This window comes from Electrophorus electricus, chromosome 24 (assembly GCF_041902795.1).
Source record: "Electrophorus electricus isolate QZ-2024a chromosome 24, ASM4190279v1, whole genome shotgun sequence".
NCBI classification, from domain to species: domain Eukaryota; kingdom Metazoa; phylum Chordata; class Actinopteri; order Gymnotiformes; family Gymnotidae; genus Electrophorus; species Electrophorus electricus.
Window position 1 is genome coordinate 11012561 of NC_137520.1, and position 17573 is coordinate 11030133.

The 17573-nt window shown below is 51.4% G+C and overlaps 1 protein-coding gene across 13 annotated transcripts in view; it reads left to right on the forward strand.

Moving 5' to 3' along the window:
• Positions 1 to 16000, forward strand: part of rerea (arginine-glutamic acid dipeptide (RE) repeats a) — a 119379-nt gene extending 103379 nt beyond the window's left edge. For 8 of the 13 annotated variants that reach the window (XM_081707126.1, XM_081707128.1, XM_081707132.1 and 5 more), the window contains 11 exons: positions 7422 to 7584; positions 7932 to 8024; positions 8662 to 8867; positions 8994 to 9155; positions 9272 to 9385; positions 9711 to 11104; positions 11601 to 11823; positions 11956 to 12670; positions 12936 to 13106; positions 13260 to 13440; positions 13756 to 16000. In XM_081707126.1, coding sequence (XP_081563252.1) covers positions 7422 to 7584; positions 7932 to 8024; positions 8662 to 8867; positions 8994 to 9155; positions 9272 to 9385; positions 9711 to 11104; positions 11601 to 11823; positions 11956 to 12670; positions 12936 to 13106; positions 13260 to 13440; positions 13756 to 13789 — 3456 coding nt within the window. In that variant the 3' untranslated portion in view covers positions 13790 to 16000. The remainder of the gene's footprint in view (positions 1 to 7421; positions 7585 to 7931; positions 8025 to 8661; positions 8868 to 8993; positions 9156 to 9271; positions 9386 to 9710; positions 11105 to 11600; positions 11824 to 11955; positions 12671 to 12935; positions 13107 to 13259; positions 13441 to 13755) is intronic. The other 5 variants (XM_081707130.1, XM_081707135.1, XM_081707131.1 and 2 more) reach the window with 3 other exon arrangements.
• Positions 16001 to 17573: the final 1573 nt, after the last annotated feature.

Genomic DNA, 17573 nt, shown 5'->3' on the forward strand with positions numbered 1-17573 from the left:
AATAGAAATAGTAGGTGAGAATACTGAAGGGAGAGGCTGTGGTCAGGGTCAAGGGGTTAGCTCAGTACAGACTGAGGAGAACGCCGGTGTGCCCTCCTTTGCCCCGGCTTGCGCTTGTGCTACGCTGAGGAAAGCCAGGTTTATTTCCTCAACAGTCTCCTCCCTCTCCTTCGCTTGACTTTTCCTCTCCCTGCCCGCCTCTTTCTTATTCATATATGACTTTTTTTTAATTCATTTATTTAAATTTGGGCTTTCAAATGCATAGAACAAAAAAGAACCAGAGGTTTCCTCCCTTTTTGTCCGGTGCCAAAACATACACCCCCCCCCCCCCCCCTCCTCTTGTTTTCTTTTTTTTTTTTCTTTTTTTTTTTTTACCCTTTTTTTTTTAATTAACACAAACAACCAACTTGTGCGGCCTGTCATTGGAGTGCCCTGCTAACCTATCAAGGACCGGGCCTGTAGAGGGCGATGGAGCGCCCCGTGTCCACGTCCGTGTCACCTCTCCTCAGCTGGATATCTCCTGAACAGTCGTTGCCAGCGGTACGCTTCCAGCCCTGTGCAAATACACCGGGCCTGGCTGCCTGTCAGGAATGCGTTACACGAAGGCGAATGTAAGAGGACGCTCGGGAAGTGGGGGTGTGGAGTGACCACCCCACCTGGCTTAGCCGCCGCCATTTCCTCTACGCGCATGACTGCGTCATGGAACAGTTTGTGTACCGGGACTTCTGAGGCTCCTGAACATATGGCTAGTGTGCTTCATTTAGTCCTATCAGATCATTCCTTTTGCCTCCCCCAGAACACACTCTTTCTCTCACGCACACGGCAGAACAACGTCTCCAACGAAGCCTTGAGAGAGCAGACTCTGCCTGCCACTGCAATACTCGGCTGTTTCACTCAGCATTTATTGATCCAGGTCTGGTTAACATTAACACTCATGAGCTTTTGATTACAAAGGACATTGCAGTGTCTCATGTTATTCCATGCAGAACAACTCTCTAAGGTGCTTTATAAATTGTGCTCTGAAGTGAAGTGAACTTACTGAACATTCAAAATATTTCCTGCTTCTCTCTGCTTTGAGAAAGGGCACATTGCTTACAGCAAGAATTTAATTTGTTTGTTTGTTTGGTTTTTTTTGGCTTTTGGTCTGTAGTCACCCACTCTTCAAGCCAGGGTTTTTAATTGGACTTGGAGACCCACAGTAAGAAAGAAAAAAAAAAAAAGAAAGATCCCACCTGATTGGATAAGTCCAATCTGCGGTTGTTAAGGAACATGTACAGCAACAGAGGGTTCAAGAGAAACCGGCACAGGAGTAGTCGTGTGCAGGGCTCCGAAGAACGGCCACGGCGACTGGGAGTTTTTGGGGGCGGGTAGGGTGGGGGCACCAGGAGAGAGCGCTGCAGAGGTCTCGCCGTGAGCGGCGGCACTGGCTCTTAGGCTCTGTAATTTTCGCTGCACCCAAGATGATGGAAGTGTTTTCTGCTCAGCCTCGCAGCAGATGTTTGCCCCGGTGCACTCAGCACACGTGTCAGATTAAATTCATCGCAGTGCCGTCAGGCCTGCCGCCGTGGGGGTGGGGGCTTGGATTACCAGCACTAGGGCTTGGACTCTAATTAAAACGGCTGAAGCTGCAGGCCAGCCCAGTTGGCAGCAGCTGTTTGGGCCTTGACAGAATAGCCTGCTTGTTTTGGTAAATGATGTCGTTGTTTATGGAAACATGGAAAATGTCATTAGTCTGGGGATCTTGGGCCATTTTTATGGTTTTAGCCACCCCCACCCCCGTACAGTTCAGACCGAATTCATGATGCACAGCCCTAACTGTCCTGTTTACATTCTCCCCCATATGTGGTTTGGGGAACAAAGACGTGGCTTCCCAAGTTGACCTTTGGGATTAGAGTGCCCGGACACCCCTCAGAGCGGCCACGCCGTGTCCATAGCGTCCAACTCTGTTGGCGAGAAAAAAAAAATGCTTACAGCGGGGAAACGCAAGTGCTGATTCCTGTGCTTGCGCGTCTTTGACCTGTGAAAGCAGAGCTTATTCATTCTTTTCCAACAGAAACTGTCTGCGCAGCAGGGAGTCGCTGTCTGTTTAACATCCTTTCACTCCCCGCGCCACCGGCCAAGGCCATTGTGGCGCTCAGCTTTCTTGCGCCTCTGCTTGATTTAACCGCAAAGGTGGGTGTCCATATTTCAGTGGAACCAGTTTTCTCAGTGTGGTATGAAGGCTTGCTTTGTGGACCCTGGGGCAGGGTCACAGTAATGCATTCCCCACCGCGAGAGATGAACCCTCATTGTAATTTTCATACCGTTCTCTAGACTACACAACACACTGGTTATATTTACCCTCTGTAGGCACTACTACTACTATTATTATTGTTGTTGTTGTTGTTATTATTATTATTGTTATTATTAATTTACACAAAATAATTCAAACTAAGATCAATTTTAGATTAAACAAAACTAAACGATAAAAATAAAAGACATTTATATAAAAACAGGTTAGAAGAGAGAGATATATATATATATATATATATATATGGATGGATATAGATTGATTGATTGATTGTGTGTGTGTAATGATATAGGTGCTATACTATATAATAGTACTATCATGCTATTAAATTTAATGAACAATTCATTATGACATGCCATAGAGACTGATGGCATTTCTCCAACATGAGAATGTAAGACATAAACATTGGCCTTTTTATTTGTTGGTCTGCGTCATGTTGCATTAGTTGGTGAGCAGCAGTACAGTCGACCTCTCAGCCAGTCTGTCTGTACTTCAGCATGCTGGGTTCTCTGGCAAAGTGAAAACGCAAGTCGCATTTCTCTCTGGCACCAGGGCTAGAACGAGTCCAGACTGGGCCAATGGCGGTGTCCAGCTGCAAAGGAGTGGCACGCATCCAGCGGCCACATGTTGTTTCAGCCCCAGGTGCGCTTGGCCCAGCCCGGCTGTGCGCTCCGGAGACATTTTCTCCATGCATCGTTGACCGTCCATTGTTATGTTCCATTTTCTCTCTCTCAGCCGCTCCGCTGTGTCTTACGCTCGCGCGCGCACGCAATCCTCCCCACGCTGCCCTCCCCTTGCGTCGCGTTTGCCAGCTACAGCCTTAACCGTTTGGCGCCCTGTCAAAGCAGGGGCCTTTTGTGGCTTCATCACAAATCTGCCAGGAAAAACAGAAACCATCTGTTCAAGCCCCGGCCTGAGCACGGACGAGTGTGTAAATACGGAGACTTTAGCCTTCACGCCTGCATGGCGCAGACACGTGCACGCACACAACTGGCCGATCCAAATATACACGCGCATGCACACCCCCACCAAAAAAACACTCAACTCACAATGATTTTAAATCACAGTGAGAGAAGCATGATCTATGGGAAACTGCAGCTTGCACATATGCAGAGAACCGTGAACTTTCATACACCCACGTGGTTGCACATCAGCACCTTCTTGAGGCAAAAATGGGATGGGGGAAGAAAAAAAATGCCCCAAGTGCAGTGGTGGGGGGGTGCAGTGATGGGGAGGTAAGCCCTTCTCTTGTCAGATAATCCACCCCCCCCCCCCCACCAGATATATCCTGCAGACGGAAGCATTTTGAAACAACCTATAATTCCAGGCTTATGTTGTCAGTATTGCCAGCATGTACAGTATTTTACTGTTAAAAGCTGCAGGAGGAAAAGAAAACGAATGGCACAAAACACAGTTGTGTGTTTACCATTGTTGAGGCTGGATGATCTGTTTAAATATTTAAAATCATGTGCAAGACCTTGTTTAAATTTTGACCTTTCTTGCCACATTTGTTCGGTGAACTGGTTTATATGTGTTAAAATTATTCTGAAACAAGATTGCTATACAGTTCAGACAGACGTTAACGTCTATGAGAACGGGCAAATAGTTAAACGGTAGTTACAGATGCAGGTGAAAAGGCACAGAAGACTCTGAAGTGGGCAACCAGTTTAGCAAATGTAAAAACAGGCTCGCGCTCGGCACGTGAGCGTGACGTGAAAACCTCAGGACTGGAAGCGTGTCCGCGAGCTTGCTTCACAATAGCTCTGCGCGCCATGAGAAGGTTTGGCATTCTGATGCTCATGAAAGCATGGGCTGGGTTGGAGAGATTCGTCTCGCTCTCACTGTACCTTTTCTGTTGCACGGAAAGGTTGGCTATAATTCGTTCTGTCGATCTGTCGTTTTGACACTGACTTGCAACGGGGCCCCAGCTTCAGAGGGCGCCAGGCAAACAGGAAATCACGGGAGACGTCCCCTCCCCCGGGTGCCGTCTCTTATGTCGCGTCACAGTAGGACATCTCCCTTTATAACAAACTAATAACTTCTCTTTTTGCTCCTCCTGCCCGCACCGAGAAATTCCGAGTGGGCTTCGTGGAAGCGAATGAGAAGATGCCGGGGAGAACTGGGGGGAGCTGATCCGGAGACCGCAGCTCAGTACAGCCTCTCCACGCTTCCACTCAAATCCCAATTTGACTCCCATGTCTGCGGCCAGACTCGAACGGGGATTTGCTAGAGGTCTCTGTAGGGAAGTTTTCTCCCGAGGAAATTCATCATCAGCCAGAGATGATCCCCTCCAAACATTTCATCAGCCCGATCAAGCTCTGCACTCCTCCACATATTGCCCAAGCCGGCAGGATTAAGTGTGGTGTTTTCCAGCTTGCGCGTGAATGCCTGCTCTCAGCAGGCCCTGTCGCTTGCGGGGTTTTTGAGTGGTGGTGGGGGAGGGGGGGTTGGATTTGGTAGTGTGAGGCCTAAATAACTTCTGAATGTCCGTGGTGCTTCCTTGCATACCATGACATTCCTCTTGTTATTGAGACGAACTGAGAAATTTTTTTTCTCCACCTTCTGCCAGAGCCAATGTTTTAGGACCATAAAATGCTCTCTTCGTAAAATGGCTAACGTGATTTAGAGCTAAAATGACCTTACTCCATCTCCTTTCATATTAAACCGGGGCTCCACGGCTCAGAGCCAGCCACAGAGAGAAAGGGGGAGGGATGGAGAGAGCGAGCGCGCGGGTATGGCACTGGGAGCAGTCATTAGGCTGTGAGGAGAGCCAGCCATCTCTCCCGCGGACCAGTTTTGAGCTGCACATTTCAATTAGATTTCACATCAGGAAGGCTGCCATCCCTTGGCCCGCACCTGCGCCCTGTTTGGTCCCGCCAAATCCCCGCACTTTCCAGCACATGGCCCCACCTCCACCCAGACACACACACACACACACACACACACGTGAGGAACTCCACTAATGGCTGATGGTAAAGGGTTAACCCGGTAACATGGGGAACAGAAGTGCCGGCGCAGGAGCTAATTTGCATGGCGTTGTTGTGAATTTGCACGTGCAAGAGGCTGAGGTGGGTGGAAATTCGAGTCAAAGATGAGGATTTGTTGCACTTATGTTTCTTATTTGGCTAACGTCTAAACCACCCACAAGTAATCGATGCAATTGTGATAATTGATATTTTACCTACCCGTGTTCGCCAAAGGGCTCGGGGGTGGGTGCAGGGGGCACAGGGGGGGGGGTGCTGAGCAGCCTGTTCCCCTGATGGTGGCTCGACTCGAGCACAAGGAGACATTTGCAGAAAACAGATGTGCACTGAGGAAATCTTTCGCTCTCCAGCAATCCATGGCAAGTTCTCCAAGCACATTTTATCTGTCTAGGAAAGACGAAGCTGTTGTCTTCTCCTCTTGTTCAACATAATCAGAACCTGTAGTACAGTCCTACTGCCTTGTTTCACCTTTATTACAAAGATTTTTAAAAAAAATGAATTTTAGATGTACAATGTCCTTAGTAGTGAGCTCCAGTTAACTTAAAATCTTCCCTTTTTGTCAGGTTTACCATGGACATTTATAACCGATTTTTAAAAGGCAGTCCAAGCCCTTGAGCAGTTGATGAATCCACGTGACTGAGCACTAGTGTTTACACGTGACAAATGCGCAAGCTTTGTACTGTTTACACTGTTTGTGTTCCACGTATGTTCTAATGATGGTCTCTTCCTCCATTAGCCTGCTGCTGATCTTTTGTCCGAGTGTATTTACTTACAGGAACACAGCTGCTGAAGGCTTGTGTCCGTTAGTTTGGCTGTTTCATGTTGTTGGACGTACACATTAATCCTCTACGGTGATTTACTGATTTAATGCCATAGTGGATTTTTTTTTTTCTTTTCAGGATGTACTGCTGTAGTGATTTATCTGGTTAACATGCAACGCACAAGTGTGAAATCAAATGAGGCTCCAGGATGATGTAGTGAATGCTTGTTTTTCCGTTGCCTGCCATGAATGCCACAACATTTGTTCCAGTGTCGGTGAGGGCTGCACATTAATGACCGGTTTATGTCAAAAAGAACCACTGAAGCAAAACATGAAAGCAATCAATACGATTTAAAGACACTCGGTGTCAATTTGGGCTCAGTTAAACAGACCGTGTCGTACCCAGTGACCGTCCGTACCGAGTGCCCAGACATGAAAGCGTGTTAAAAGTGCAGTAGGCAGCATGCGCCACAGCCTGTGTACTGCTGCGAGAGTCCTGATGGGGAAGGAGGAGTGGTCCTGGTGCAAGAGGTAGACAGGGAAGCAGTGAGGACGGAAAAGCGCAGACTTGCTCCCTGAGCTGGACGTTACGGGCCACGCGCGTTGTTCCGAGAGTGGCTGGAAAGCATCAGTTAATTTGCGTGGGCTGTCTCGGCGAAACTGTCTTCTGATCCACGATTGCATGTGTTAATGTTTCGGTAGGGTATTGATTTCCTGGCTGGCTTTTGTATGCCGGATTTACGCACCCTATGCCGTGGCAACTGCAGCCAGAATGTTTGATTAAAGTTCAATTGGCTCTTTGAGCGGAGGGGCTCGGAGCCGTTTCCCTCCCCGTTTGTAGCTCCAAAGCTCTCGCCGGCATTTCCTTTTGTTCCCATTCAACTGCCTGCCACCCAGGCAGCCACCAATGTACTGATCCTAATATCCCAGCATTCAGAAAGCTAATCCGGGGACAGACACGACTGTGGAGCAGCGGGCCGGCCCACCGCAAAACCCGGTGTAGACTCCCCACCCATACCACCCATACCACCCCCACCCTTGGCTTGGTGCTTCCGCTAGCCTTCCAGCTGACCTCGGCGGCAAACCTTCTTCACCCCCGTGACCTCTGAAAAATAAACTGCTCTTTGCATGGCGCTTATCAGTTTGGCATTTGAGGGCTTTTAGTCCAAACAATGACGGAACAAAAATTCAGTGAGCAACCTTGTTTATTTTGGAACAGCAGATCAGGAAAATCTGGTGACTCGTGATTCATAACGAGGTATCTGCCATGAGTCATTGTTTGATAAGATAAAGAGCTGAGAGAACAAATTTATTATTATATACAAATATGTGCAAGATAGTAACACCATTAGACTGAAGTTCATGTTTTTCGCTCGTCTGCCTGCAGGGAGAGTTGATCACCTTTTACTATTACTGGAAGAAAACGCCGGAAGCTGCTAGCTCGCGAGCCCACCGCAGGCACCGCAGGCAACCCGTCTTCCGCCGGATCAAGACCCGCACCGCCTCCACGCCTGTCAGCACTCCCTCCCGCCCCCCTTCCAGCGAGTTCTGTGAGTGCACCCCACCTGCCTGCCTGCCTGCCTCCCTCCTCCCCCGGGGGAGACGGGGTGATGAGCCTGGCCCAGCTAAACAGCACGTCCCCCAACCTCCCCGCGCTAACGCGGCGTCTCGCTCCGGCGAGGTCCTCTAAAGTAAACACGGCAGATCTTGTGTGTCAGGCGGGAGGGAGAAGGTTTACCCCTCTGCACCGTAGCCGTGCTCTCGAAGACCTGGTTATAATGCGCCAATTAATGCAGGGATCTTCTGCTGTGCTGACCGGGAGTCTGCGAGGGGCGGGGCTGTTGGCATGGGTCGCACCGCCCACTTACTCACTCTGCTTCGCCTTCTGTCTCTCCAGTGGACCTGAGCTCAGCCAGCGAGGATGACTTTGACAGCGAGGACAGCGAGCAGGAGCTGAAGGGCTACGCCTGTCGCCACTGCTTCACCACCAGTAAGACACCACACCTACACATTCCTATTGCTTTCCTCCTCGACTATAATGACATTCAGTAAACATGTTACGGCCTCTTGTAACATCCCCCACCCGGCCTTCGCTAACCCGATATCCAACTGACTTCAGTGAAATGTGAGCTTGCTGCTGTCAGCAGTTAGTCACAGCGCCCAGGTGCGGCGTTCGCAGTGTTAGGCCTCACTAGTAACGCGGGCAGACAGGTGGAGGCCCTACATGGTCAGGCCCGCAATAATCCCCGCAGCAGGTCTGTAATTACTCTCCGTGTGAGGGAGCTGCACCGCTCGGCCACTCGCACCGCGGCCAGATGGACCTCGGAAGATGTCACTGCTAATTTCATCCAACCTGACAGTTACTCGTTTGTTCTTTGCCTCATTAAACCCTCGGACTTGTTGGGCGCAGTTGGCACCCTTGCGGCCCCCATATGGCGCGGCTTAGCGCTCCACGGCGAGGCAGGGCGTAGCCGCACCGGTGTCGAGTCGGAGGGGGCGGGAGCTGCAGGCCCGTGCCCTGCTGCTTCCCGATGCCCCTGCACTTTGCCCCGCCCCCCGTCCCACCCTACTGGTGTAGACGTGGAGAGCAGGGCTCGTCTAAAGCTGCCAATGTGTTGGTTTTGCAGCCTCCAAGGACTGGCACCACGGGGGCCGTGAGAACATCCTGCTGTGCACCGACTGCCGCATCCATTTCAAGAAGTACGGCGAGCTGCCGCCCATCGAGAAGCCCGTGGACCCACCGCCGTTTATGTTCAAACCCGTCAAAGAGGAAGAGGATGGGCTCGGCGGGAAGCATAGCATGAGGACTCGACGGAACCGTGGGCCTGTGAGTGTGCGTCGCCCTGACAACCTTTGATCTGAGATTTACCGCGTAAATGAGTACCTTACTGTCGCACCCCTTGGTGGTTTGCTGAAATCTCCACTCCGTAGTGACGTAAGCACTTCTGCTCTGTTCCAGATGTCGACGCTACGAAGTGGCCGGAAGAAGCAGACCGCCAGCCCGGATGGCAGAGCCTCACCGACCAATGAGGACCTGCGATCGAGTGGCAGGACTTCCCCCAGTGCCGCCAGCACGTCCAGCACCGACAGCAAAACGGACTCGGTGAAGAAGCCCAGCAAGGTAGGAGCCCAAGGCCCTTAGCGCTCCCACTCCAGCACACCACCTGCCCCCAACCCAGCATGCTCTGCAGCACGGCCAGCACCGCAGCCTGCAGTGTTTGTGTTCTGTCCCAACAGAAGATAAAGGAGGAGGTGCCATCGCCCATGAAGAGTGCCAAGCGGCAGAGAGAGAAGGGGTCCTCAGACACAGAGGAGCCCGAGAGAAGCAGCACCAAGAAGTCAAAGACCCAGGTAGGATTATGTCATGCGTGTCCCTCCCAGTATGCTTAGCGAATACCGGCCCCCCCCCCCCTTCAGATACAAATTCAACTAGGAACTTCTGTGCCCATTATTTACCAGTGTCTCTTCTTAAGAGGGCCCTAACTGAAGTAATTTCTTGTCTCATCCCTTTTGGAACTGTGGTGGTGTTGAGTAGTCCTTTGTTTCTGTGCTAACGTTTGCGAGTGCCCTGTTCACTGAGGTCCATACTGTGAAACAGACCATAATGCAGTTCAGAATCGCTCACCCCGAGCTGGGCCGCTGCTCCGCGTACTGACCTCGCTCCGTTGCCCCTCAGGAGCTAAGTCGGCCCGATTCGCCCTCGGAGTGCGAGGGAGAGGGCGAGGGCGAGAGCTCGGATGGTCGCAGCGTGAACGATGAGGGCAGCAGTGACCCCAAGGACATCGACCAGGACAACCGCAGCTCCTCGCCCAGCATCCCCAGCCCACGCGACAACGAGAGCGACTCGGACTCGTCGGCGCAGCAGCAGGTGCTCCAGGGCCAGCACCCTCCCGTCATCCAGTGCCAGGGGGGAGCCCTGCCCCCGGTCGCCTCGTCCTCCTCCTCTGCCGTGCCGATGCCTCCGACGTCAGGGGCTCCGGCACTCCCCTCCCAGGCGTCTCCATCCTTGCCCCCGGCCCCCATGCCTCCGCAGCAGATACCTCCGGCAGGCCCGCTTTCTCACATCCAGTCAGCGGTGGCCCTGCACCCTCAGAGGCTGCCCTCGCCCCACTCGCCCATGCAGGGCATGCCTCAGCCGCCCGCGCCCTCTCAGACTGGTCCGCAGCCTCTGCTGCCCACTCTGCACAGCTCCGTGCCGCCCATGGGCCACCCTCTGCAGGCAGGGCCCCACGTGCCTCATCCTCACCCCTTACCCCCACAGCCCTTCCCCCTCGCACAATCTCAGGTCCCCCCGTCTCCCCTCGTGGGCCAGACGCAGTCCTCCTCCCTGTCTCAGCAGCCGCACACGCCCCCGTCGCAGTCCTCCTCGCAGGGCGGCGGTCAGCAGCCCCCCCGGGAGCAGCCTCTGCCGTCCGCGCCCATGTCCATGCCACACATCAAGCCTCCGCCCACCACGCCCATCTCACAGGTGCAGAACCCGCAGTCTCACAAGCACCCCCCACACCTCTCGGCACCCCCTTTCCCGCAGATGCCTTCCAACCTGCCCCCGCCGCCTGCCTTGAAACCGCTCAGCTCGTTGTCCACGCACCACCCGCCGTCAGCCCACCCACCTCCCCTGCAGCCCATGCCTCAGCAGCTGCAGCCTCCGCCCGCGCAGCCCCCAGTGCTCACCCAGTCCCAACCCCTGCCTGCCTCGGGTAGCCACGCTCCTCCCCCAGCTCCGCCCCTCCCCCCCTCGGCCGCCCCCTCGCACTCGGGTCCCTCCCAGCCGCCCTTCCCCCCTCACGCCTTTTTGCCCGGCGGCCCTGCCGCCCTTGCGCCATCCTCCGTGCCGTCGTCGGTGGCGGGCCCGCTGGCTGGACTGCAGCAGCCGCCATCCTCCATCTCCATGCCGTTGCCCGCCTCTGTCGGCACGCCCTGCCCGGGACCCGCCACTGTGCCCCCCGTGCAGATTAAAGAAGAGCCCCTGGACGAGGCCGACGAGCCCGAGAGCCCGCCGCCTCCACAGAGGAGCCCCTCGCCCGAGCCCACCGTTGTCAACACTCCCAGCCACGCCAGCCAGTCCGCACGGTACGGCACAAACCCTCACCTCTCCCCGATAACCCGCAGACACCACAGTATTGCCCAGATCACGCAGTGTAATGTGTTGTTGATAAGTTTACAGGGTCCCCTTCCTGTGTTAACCTTGCCTTTAATTAATAGCTGCTCTGCAGTCATCAGTGCCTGAGATTAATGACTCTGCCATTACAGCAGAACTCTTGTTTGGTGTGTTGTGTGGTTGTCTCCTAAGTGCTGCATACTCGCTGCCAGTGAATAGCAATGAGGCAGTTAATGCACCCGGGGTGAAGCTCGTTACGGCCCAGGCGTTGAAGAGGCTGATTGAGTGGCTTTACTCTAGAATAATGAGCTGACATGCCAGGGGTTATTTATTTCCATGAAGTAATTGCAACGCTTTGCAAATGGCAACAGACGCTCCGCTGGGAAAGTTTCACATTGTGGTCCTAAGTTTATATATAAATGTCCGATAGCTGTCTGAGGTCCGATAGCCGTCGTGCTGCTGTTGTAGGTTCTACAAGTACTTGGACCGAGGGTATAACACGTGCGCAAGGACGGACTTCTACTTCACGCCGCTGCCGTCGTCCAAGCTGGCCAAGAAGCGCGAGGAGGCACTGGAGAAAGCAAAGAGGGAGGCAGAGCAGAGGGCACGCGAAGAGAAAGAGAAGGAGAGGGAGCGCGAGAAGGAGAGAGAGAGGGAGCGGGAGCGTGAGAAGGAGGCTGAGAGGGCTGCGGTAGGTTTGCCGTTAGGGCTGTCGAGTGAGTGTGTGTGTGTGTGTGTGTGTGTGTGTTTGTGTGTCAACCCTCCATTTTCTCCCGTGTTATTTCCATTTCATGTCGAACCTGAATCTCCTCTGGTTTTCCAGAAAGCGTCCAGCTCGTCTCACGAGGGTCGGATGGGCGAGCCCCAGATGGCGGGGCCGGCCCACATGCGGCCGCCCTTTGACCCGCCCCCCACCACCATTGCCGCCGTGCCGCCCTACATCGGGCCGGACACGCCGGCCCTGCGCACGCTCAGCGAGTACGCCCGGCCCCACGTCATGTCGCCCACCAACCGCAACCACCCGTTCTTCATGTCGCTCAACCCCACCGACCCGCTGCTGGCGTACCACATGCCAGGCCTGTACAACGCCGACCCCGGCATGCGCGAGCGGGAGCTGCGGGAGCGCGAGATGCGGGAGCGCGAGATCCGCGAACGCGAGCTCCGCGAGAGGATGAAACCCGGCTTCGAGGTCAAGCCCCCCGAGCTGGACGGCCTGCACCCCGCCAACCCCATGGAGCACTTTGCCCGCCACGGGCCCATCGGCTTGCCGCCCATGGCCGGCCACCCCTTCGCCTCCTTCCACCCGGGCCTGAACCCGCTGGAGAGGGAGCGGCTGGCCCTGGCCGGTCCCCAGCTGCGACCCGAGATGACCTACCCGGAGCGGCTGGCCGCCGAGCGGCTGCACGCCGAGAGGATGGCGTCCGTGGCCAGCGACCCCATCGCTAGGCTGCAGATGTTCAACGTGACGCCACACCACCACCAGCACTCCCACATCCACTCCCACCTCCACCTGCATCAACAGGACCCACTGCACCAAGGTGAGGGAAACCCTCTGATTACACTACGCCGCACCAACCACTTTAACCCCCTTGCCGGTTAAGATAAACAATTCGATTTTGTTCCATTTTGCAACATTTTGGAGAATGTGTTTTCTTGCTTGGTATATGTGTGAAAAGTACAAATGTGCATGCCACAGTTGTTTGTTTGTGTGTGCTTGTGATCAGTGGTTGAATGACTAAGTGTTCATGTTCATGTATTATTGCATTTCCCTTGTACCCTCACAACACTGCTGACTTGGAGAAGGTGGTGGTGAATGCCTTGTGTGTCCCCCAGGTTCTGGGGCCCACCCACTGGTTGACCCGCTGGCCGCCGGACCACACCTGACCCGCTTCCCGTACCCGCCCGGAGCCATCCCCAACCCCCTACTCGGACAGCCCCCTCACGAACACGAGATGCTCCGGCACCCGGTGTTTGGTACGCCCGCCACCTCCACGAATACCCCTCGCCGTTACCCATCCTTGTCTACTGAATTTGCCGTTTTAAAGCCATTTGAAGCAAAACTGCAAAACACAAGTCATTCTGTTAGCCTACCCAAGTTAACCTGTGTGCACTGGGTGCTTGGTGCAGGTACCCCATACCCTAGAGATTTGCCGGGGGGGCTACCCCCACCCATGTCGGCCGCGCACCAGCTACAGGCCATGCACGCTCAGTCTGCCGAGCTCCAGAGACTGGCCATGGAGCAGCAGTGGTTGCACGGACACCACCACATGCACGGGGGCCCTCTGCCTGGACAGGAGGACTACTACAGGTCAGTGCCGCCGGTGGTGCTCACCCTCTCGGCCCCCCACTGCCACCGCTCATCTACTCATGCACTTGGGTTTTTCATCTTTCGTCATAAAACCTTAATGGTTTCAGTGCAGCAACTGTCTATGAAATCCAGTGTTGTTTTACACCCATGTGCTTACCTGTCTGGCAGGGTAGTGTGAGCTTTGTCTGCAGTGTGTGTGTTCATAATGTGTGTGATTGACTTGTGCTGTGTGTTCATAAGCTGTGTGTTGAACTGATGCTGTTTGCCTGCAGCGTGTGTGTTCATAAGGTGTGTGTGTGTCTGCCTCCCTTGCAGCCGGTTGAAGAAGGAGAACGACAAGCAGCTGTGATGGAGGGATGTGACATCGCAGAGGTCAGCAGGACAAAGGAGGTCACTCCAGAGCAGTCGCAGACAGGACCATTTACGTTTGGAAAAGAACAGACAAGTGACAAGGATTGACTCTGTTTCTGTTGTCTTTCTTTACTATTATGGACTTTTTTTTTTTTCTAAAGACATTGACTTCCTTTTTGGTATATAGCATTCAAGTAGTGAAAACGTCCTCAAGACTGGTTGTGACTTTCCTGCATGAAACATCCTCTGAGAAGCTTCCCTGGCGTTTTTGTAGGTGCTAGAATACCAGACACTTTGTCACTGTGCATATTCAAAGAAGAGGAAGAGAACAGTTGGGCCATTATATCTGAAAAAGTGCTATCTTAAATTCAATGTTTATTTTAATACATTGTAGGAGGTTTTCATAATTTTAAGAAGAGCTGCAGCATGACGTTTTTTGAGTCTGTAAATAGTATATATATATATAAATATATATATATATACATATGATTATTATTATAATTATTATTAGGTGTGGATTGCTAACCGAGTTGTTAGACTTGCGGTATATAGTTCACAAGCATCGTCCCTTGTTTCAGAGGGGAACGAGATGGCATTATCTGAGCAGGTAGGCATGTCGGCAGCAGGCCAGAACACTGAGTCGCTGGGAGAATGGTACCAGGTTTTGTTATCCACACACACACACACACACACACACACACCTGCGGTGAATGCTCAAGTTGAGCTGCTTATCATCCCATAGACTTTCAGCGTATTGAAACACACACACACAAACGCTTATCCATGATGTCATGGCCGTCTTCATTACCATTTTCTGTTGAATGGAAGCTAAGGAGTCCGATATGGGGCATAGCGCAGGTTTGTGAAACAGCTCTAGGGATGTATGCAAGACCTTACACACCCACACCCTATCGAGAAGGCGAAACTGCACTGAACAACGTCAGAGGTGATATTGAATTAGAATTGGTTTTAAGGACCCGACCACATGAATGAGTGCGTTTTAAGAACCATTTTTGTCTCTGTTCTGTGTACCAAAGTGAAGAAGCTAAAACTGGTAATGTGCGCTTTGAAAAAAGCAATTCGGGTTCACACGTTTTCCGGGACATTTTAGAAAGGCCTCCAACTGGTCCTGGCACTTTCTTCCTCCATCCATGATAATGGATGGATAGTCCAGACACCTCCTCCTCCTCAGGTGTTTCCGTGAGCGATTTTACCAGTTTTAAAAGAATGGATGGGTGCTAATGGAACTGGACAGCAGTGGAGGCCCCCCAACCTCCGCTCCTGGGGTCCCTCGGCCCCCATGGGCTCAGTCATTCTCACTGTGATCCCCAAAAGACACGGTCCCTCCACGGGAGACGGAACGAGAGCTTTGAACAAGAGTGCGCGCGCCCGCACATGTGCGTGCTTGCGGCAGCAGGAATCAGTGTGTCGCTGCTGCAGGCGGCTCTTCCTGACGCTGCGTTTCGCCGTGATGCATGGCCTCCCTGGTGACACCGCCCAGACCCCCCCCCCCCTCCCCAACACACACACACACACACACACACTCCCTGCGTCATCATGAGGCCGGGTGATGGCCATTGTCAACACTCACGTGCAGTATTTGCTGTTACATCAGACCAGTTTGAATCATTCTTCACAGCCATATCCTCCATTAATTCTTTTTATGTCCTTAAATATTCTCATTGCAGGAAGGTGGTTTTGGTTTTAGGTTTTAATTTGATTAATGTAGTGCGTTTTTTTTTTCTATGTTTCCTCAAAGAAAGGGGAAAGGGATGGATGCTTCCACAGCTTTGCCCAGACACCGAAATCCATTTTGTCAGTACAATATAAATATCACGCCCGCCCACTGGACTCTGCCATCTACCTGTCTCTGTCTATGTATACAAACATTATCTTTTTTTCAGCATTTTATCCCTGTTGTCCCTTTTTTTGTCTTAAACCTTTGATGTTGAGTGTTGTCAATGGTTTAGCTTCTCTTCTCGTTTTAAAGCGGCAATAGCAGAATGTACATTCTGACTGCTAAGATTTATATATACTGGTATCTTGAAGCTTATTGTATATATTAGTAGTTGCCATGGGATGACACAATGTAAACAAAAAGTAGAAATAATTAAAACAAAATTGTGAGTCCTGTGTTCTGCCCATTTGAGTATTTTGTAATTTTTTTGAAAAATTTGTGGAATTAAAATAAAACCAAGTTACACCACAATGAGTCTTGATTTCTAGTCAGTATTACTGTGTGTTTTGTTTTTAATAATATGCAGCCTAATATTTTAGAACTAGATGTATTGTTCTTAGACTCGCTCATCAGTTTGTATGATTCAACAGCTTAGTAATTAATTTGGTAATTAATATGCTTATTAGGCAGGTTTACCTTTGGACTTAAATCAGAGCTTTCTGTATAGATGCAAGTTATGTATATAGTACATAGAAATATCAGGACAGATATTGATAAAGGTCAACTATTTCTGTTTTAACTCGAGTTTTTCTGCTCACTGTAACAGCTGCCAGCTTTGGCTTTACTGTCCTAGCAGCCAAGCTCTGCACTTGTCTGGTTATGAGACCTTGATTAATAAATACTTTCACAGGCTTAATAAAGGGTTGTGTCAGCATAAAATGTACATTCAGGTAGCCTGTTTGTAGAGCTTGCCTACACACTCGAAGCACACAGGAAGTTTATCTCTGTCTCTGACAGCTTCCTACCAACAAGGTATGACGAGGCTTATGGGTACCGCCGACTCGCCCTCCTGGTGCGACGGCCATGCCATCCCTCTCCAAGGCTGGTGACTTCGTTATCGCATCTTGAGAACATCTGACCGCTGTCCCGTGGCGGGTCGGTTTGTCATGTTTTTTCAATGTGTTGTTTTTCTGCAGATTTACACTACATTTAAATTGTCCATAGGCGAAAGCAGACGTTGGTTGAGCATAGAAGGTGAGTCTAAACCAATTTCTGAATTCACATTGCTCGTGAGAAGTATAGGCTGTATTGTCTCAGACTTCTACTGTAATTGCAAGAGCTGTCAACAGGAAGCGGAGTACTGTCTTCAGGGAGAGTCACGGAGGAGATTTGCAGAACAGCAGCTCCAGGCTATTCTGTCAGAAAACAACGGGAGTGTCACACTGGTGTAGATGTGTGTATCTCATTTTAGGACTTGAGCTCAAAACGCTTCTAGGGGCCCGGATCCTGGAATTTATGGATAAGGGTGGTGCCAGTTTCCAGTGAAATGGAAAACAAGGCAGAGCCTCTGTTGATGTGAGGTTAATTACACATTCACGATTGGCTGGAAACCCTGGCACAGGGCATCAGTCTCCCCTGTCCAGAGGCCACTGGTAAAATGATTTGTCTTGCTGTTTATTTTTGCTTGCTTTCTACCCATAGAGTTTGCCTGATTGTCATAAGATCTCTACATGTTAAAATATGCTTAGTAATTTAGGGAGTGATACTAACACTCTTACTAGTGACTTCTAAAAAGGAATGTAATGGAAGAAACATGTTACATAAGGATCTGTTTTCTGTTGGTTAACTGTCCTGCTTAGTTTTAGTTAGATACACTGATGAATCCAGGCATTTTTTAATTAAAATGTTACACTTTTTAAAATTCTGTAGCCATAGTCACACATCATCTGTAAGCTCAAAGCAGCACCAGAAAAAGGGGAATAGGTCCAGCTGCATTACATGCTTAAGTGAAGTATGCTTTAAGCATGGTGCATGGTTGTAGCTACAACAGTGCTACAAAAATGAGTAGACTCCTCTTTTGTCTGATCTATAGCATACCGTTTAT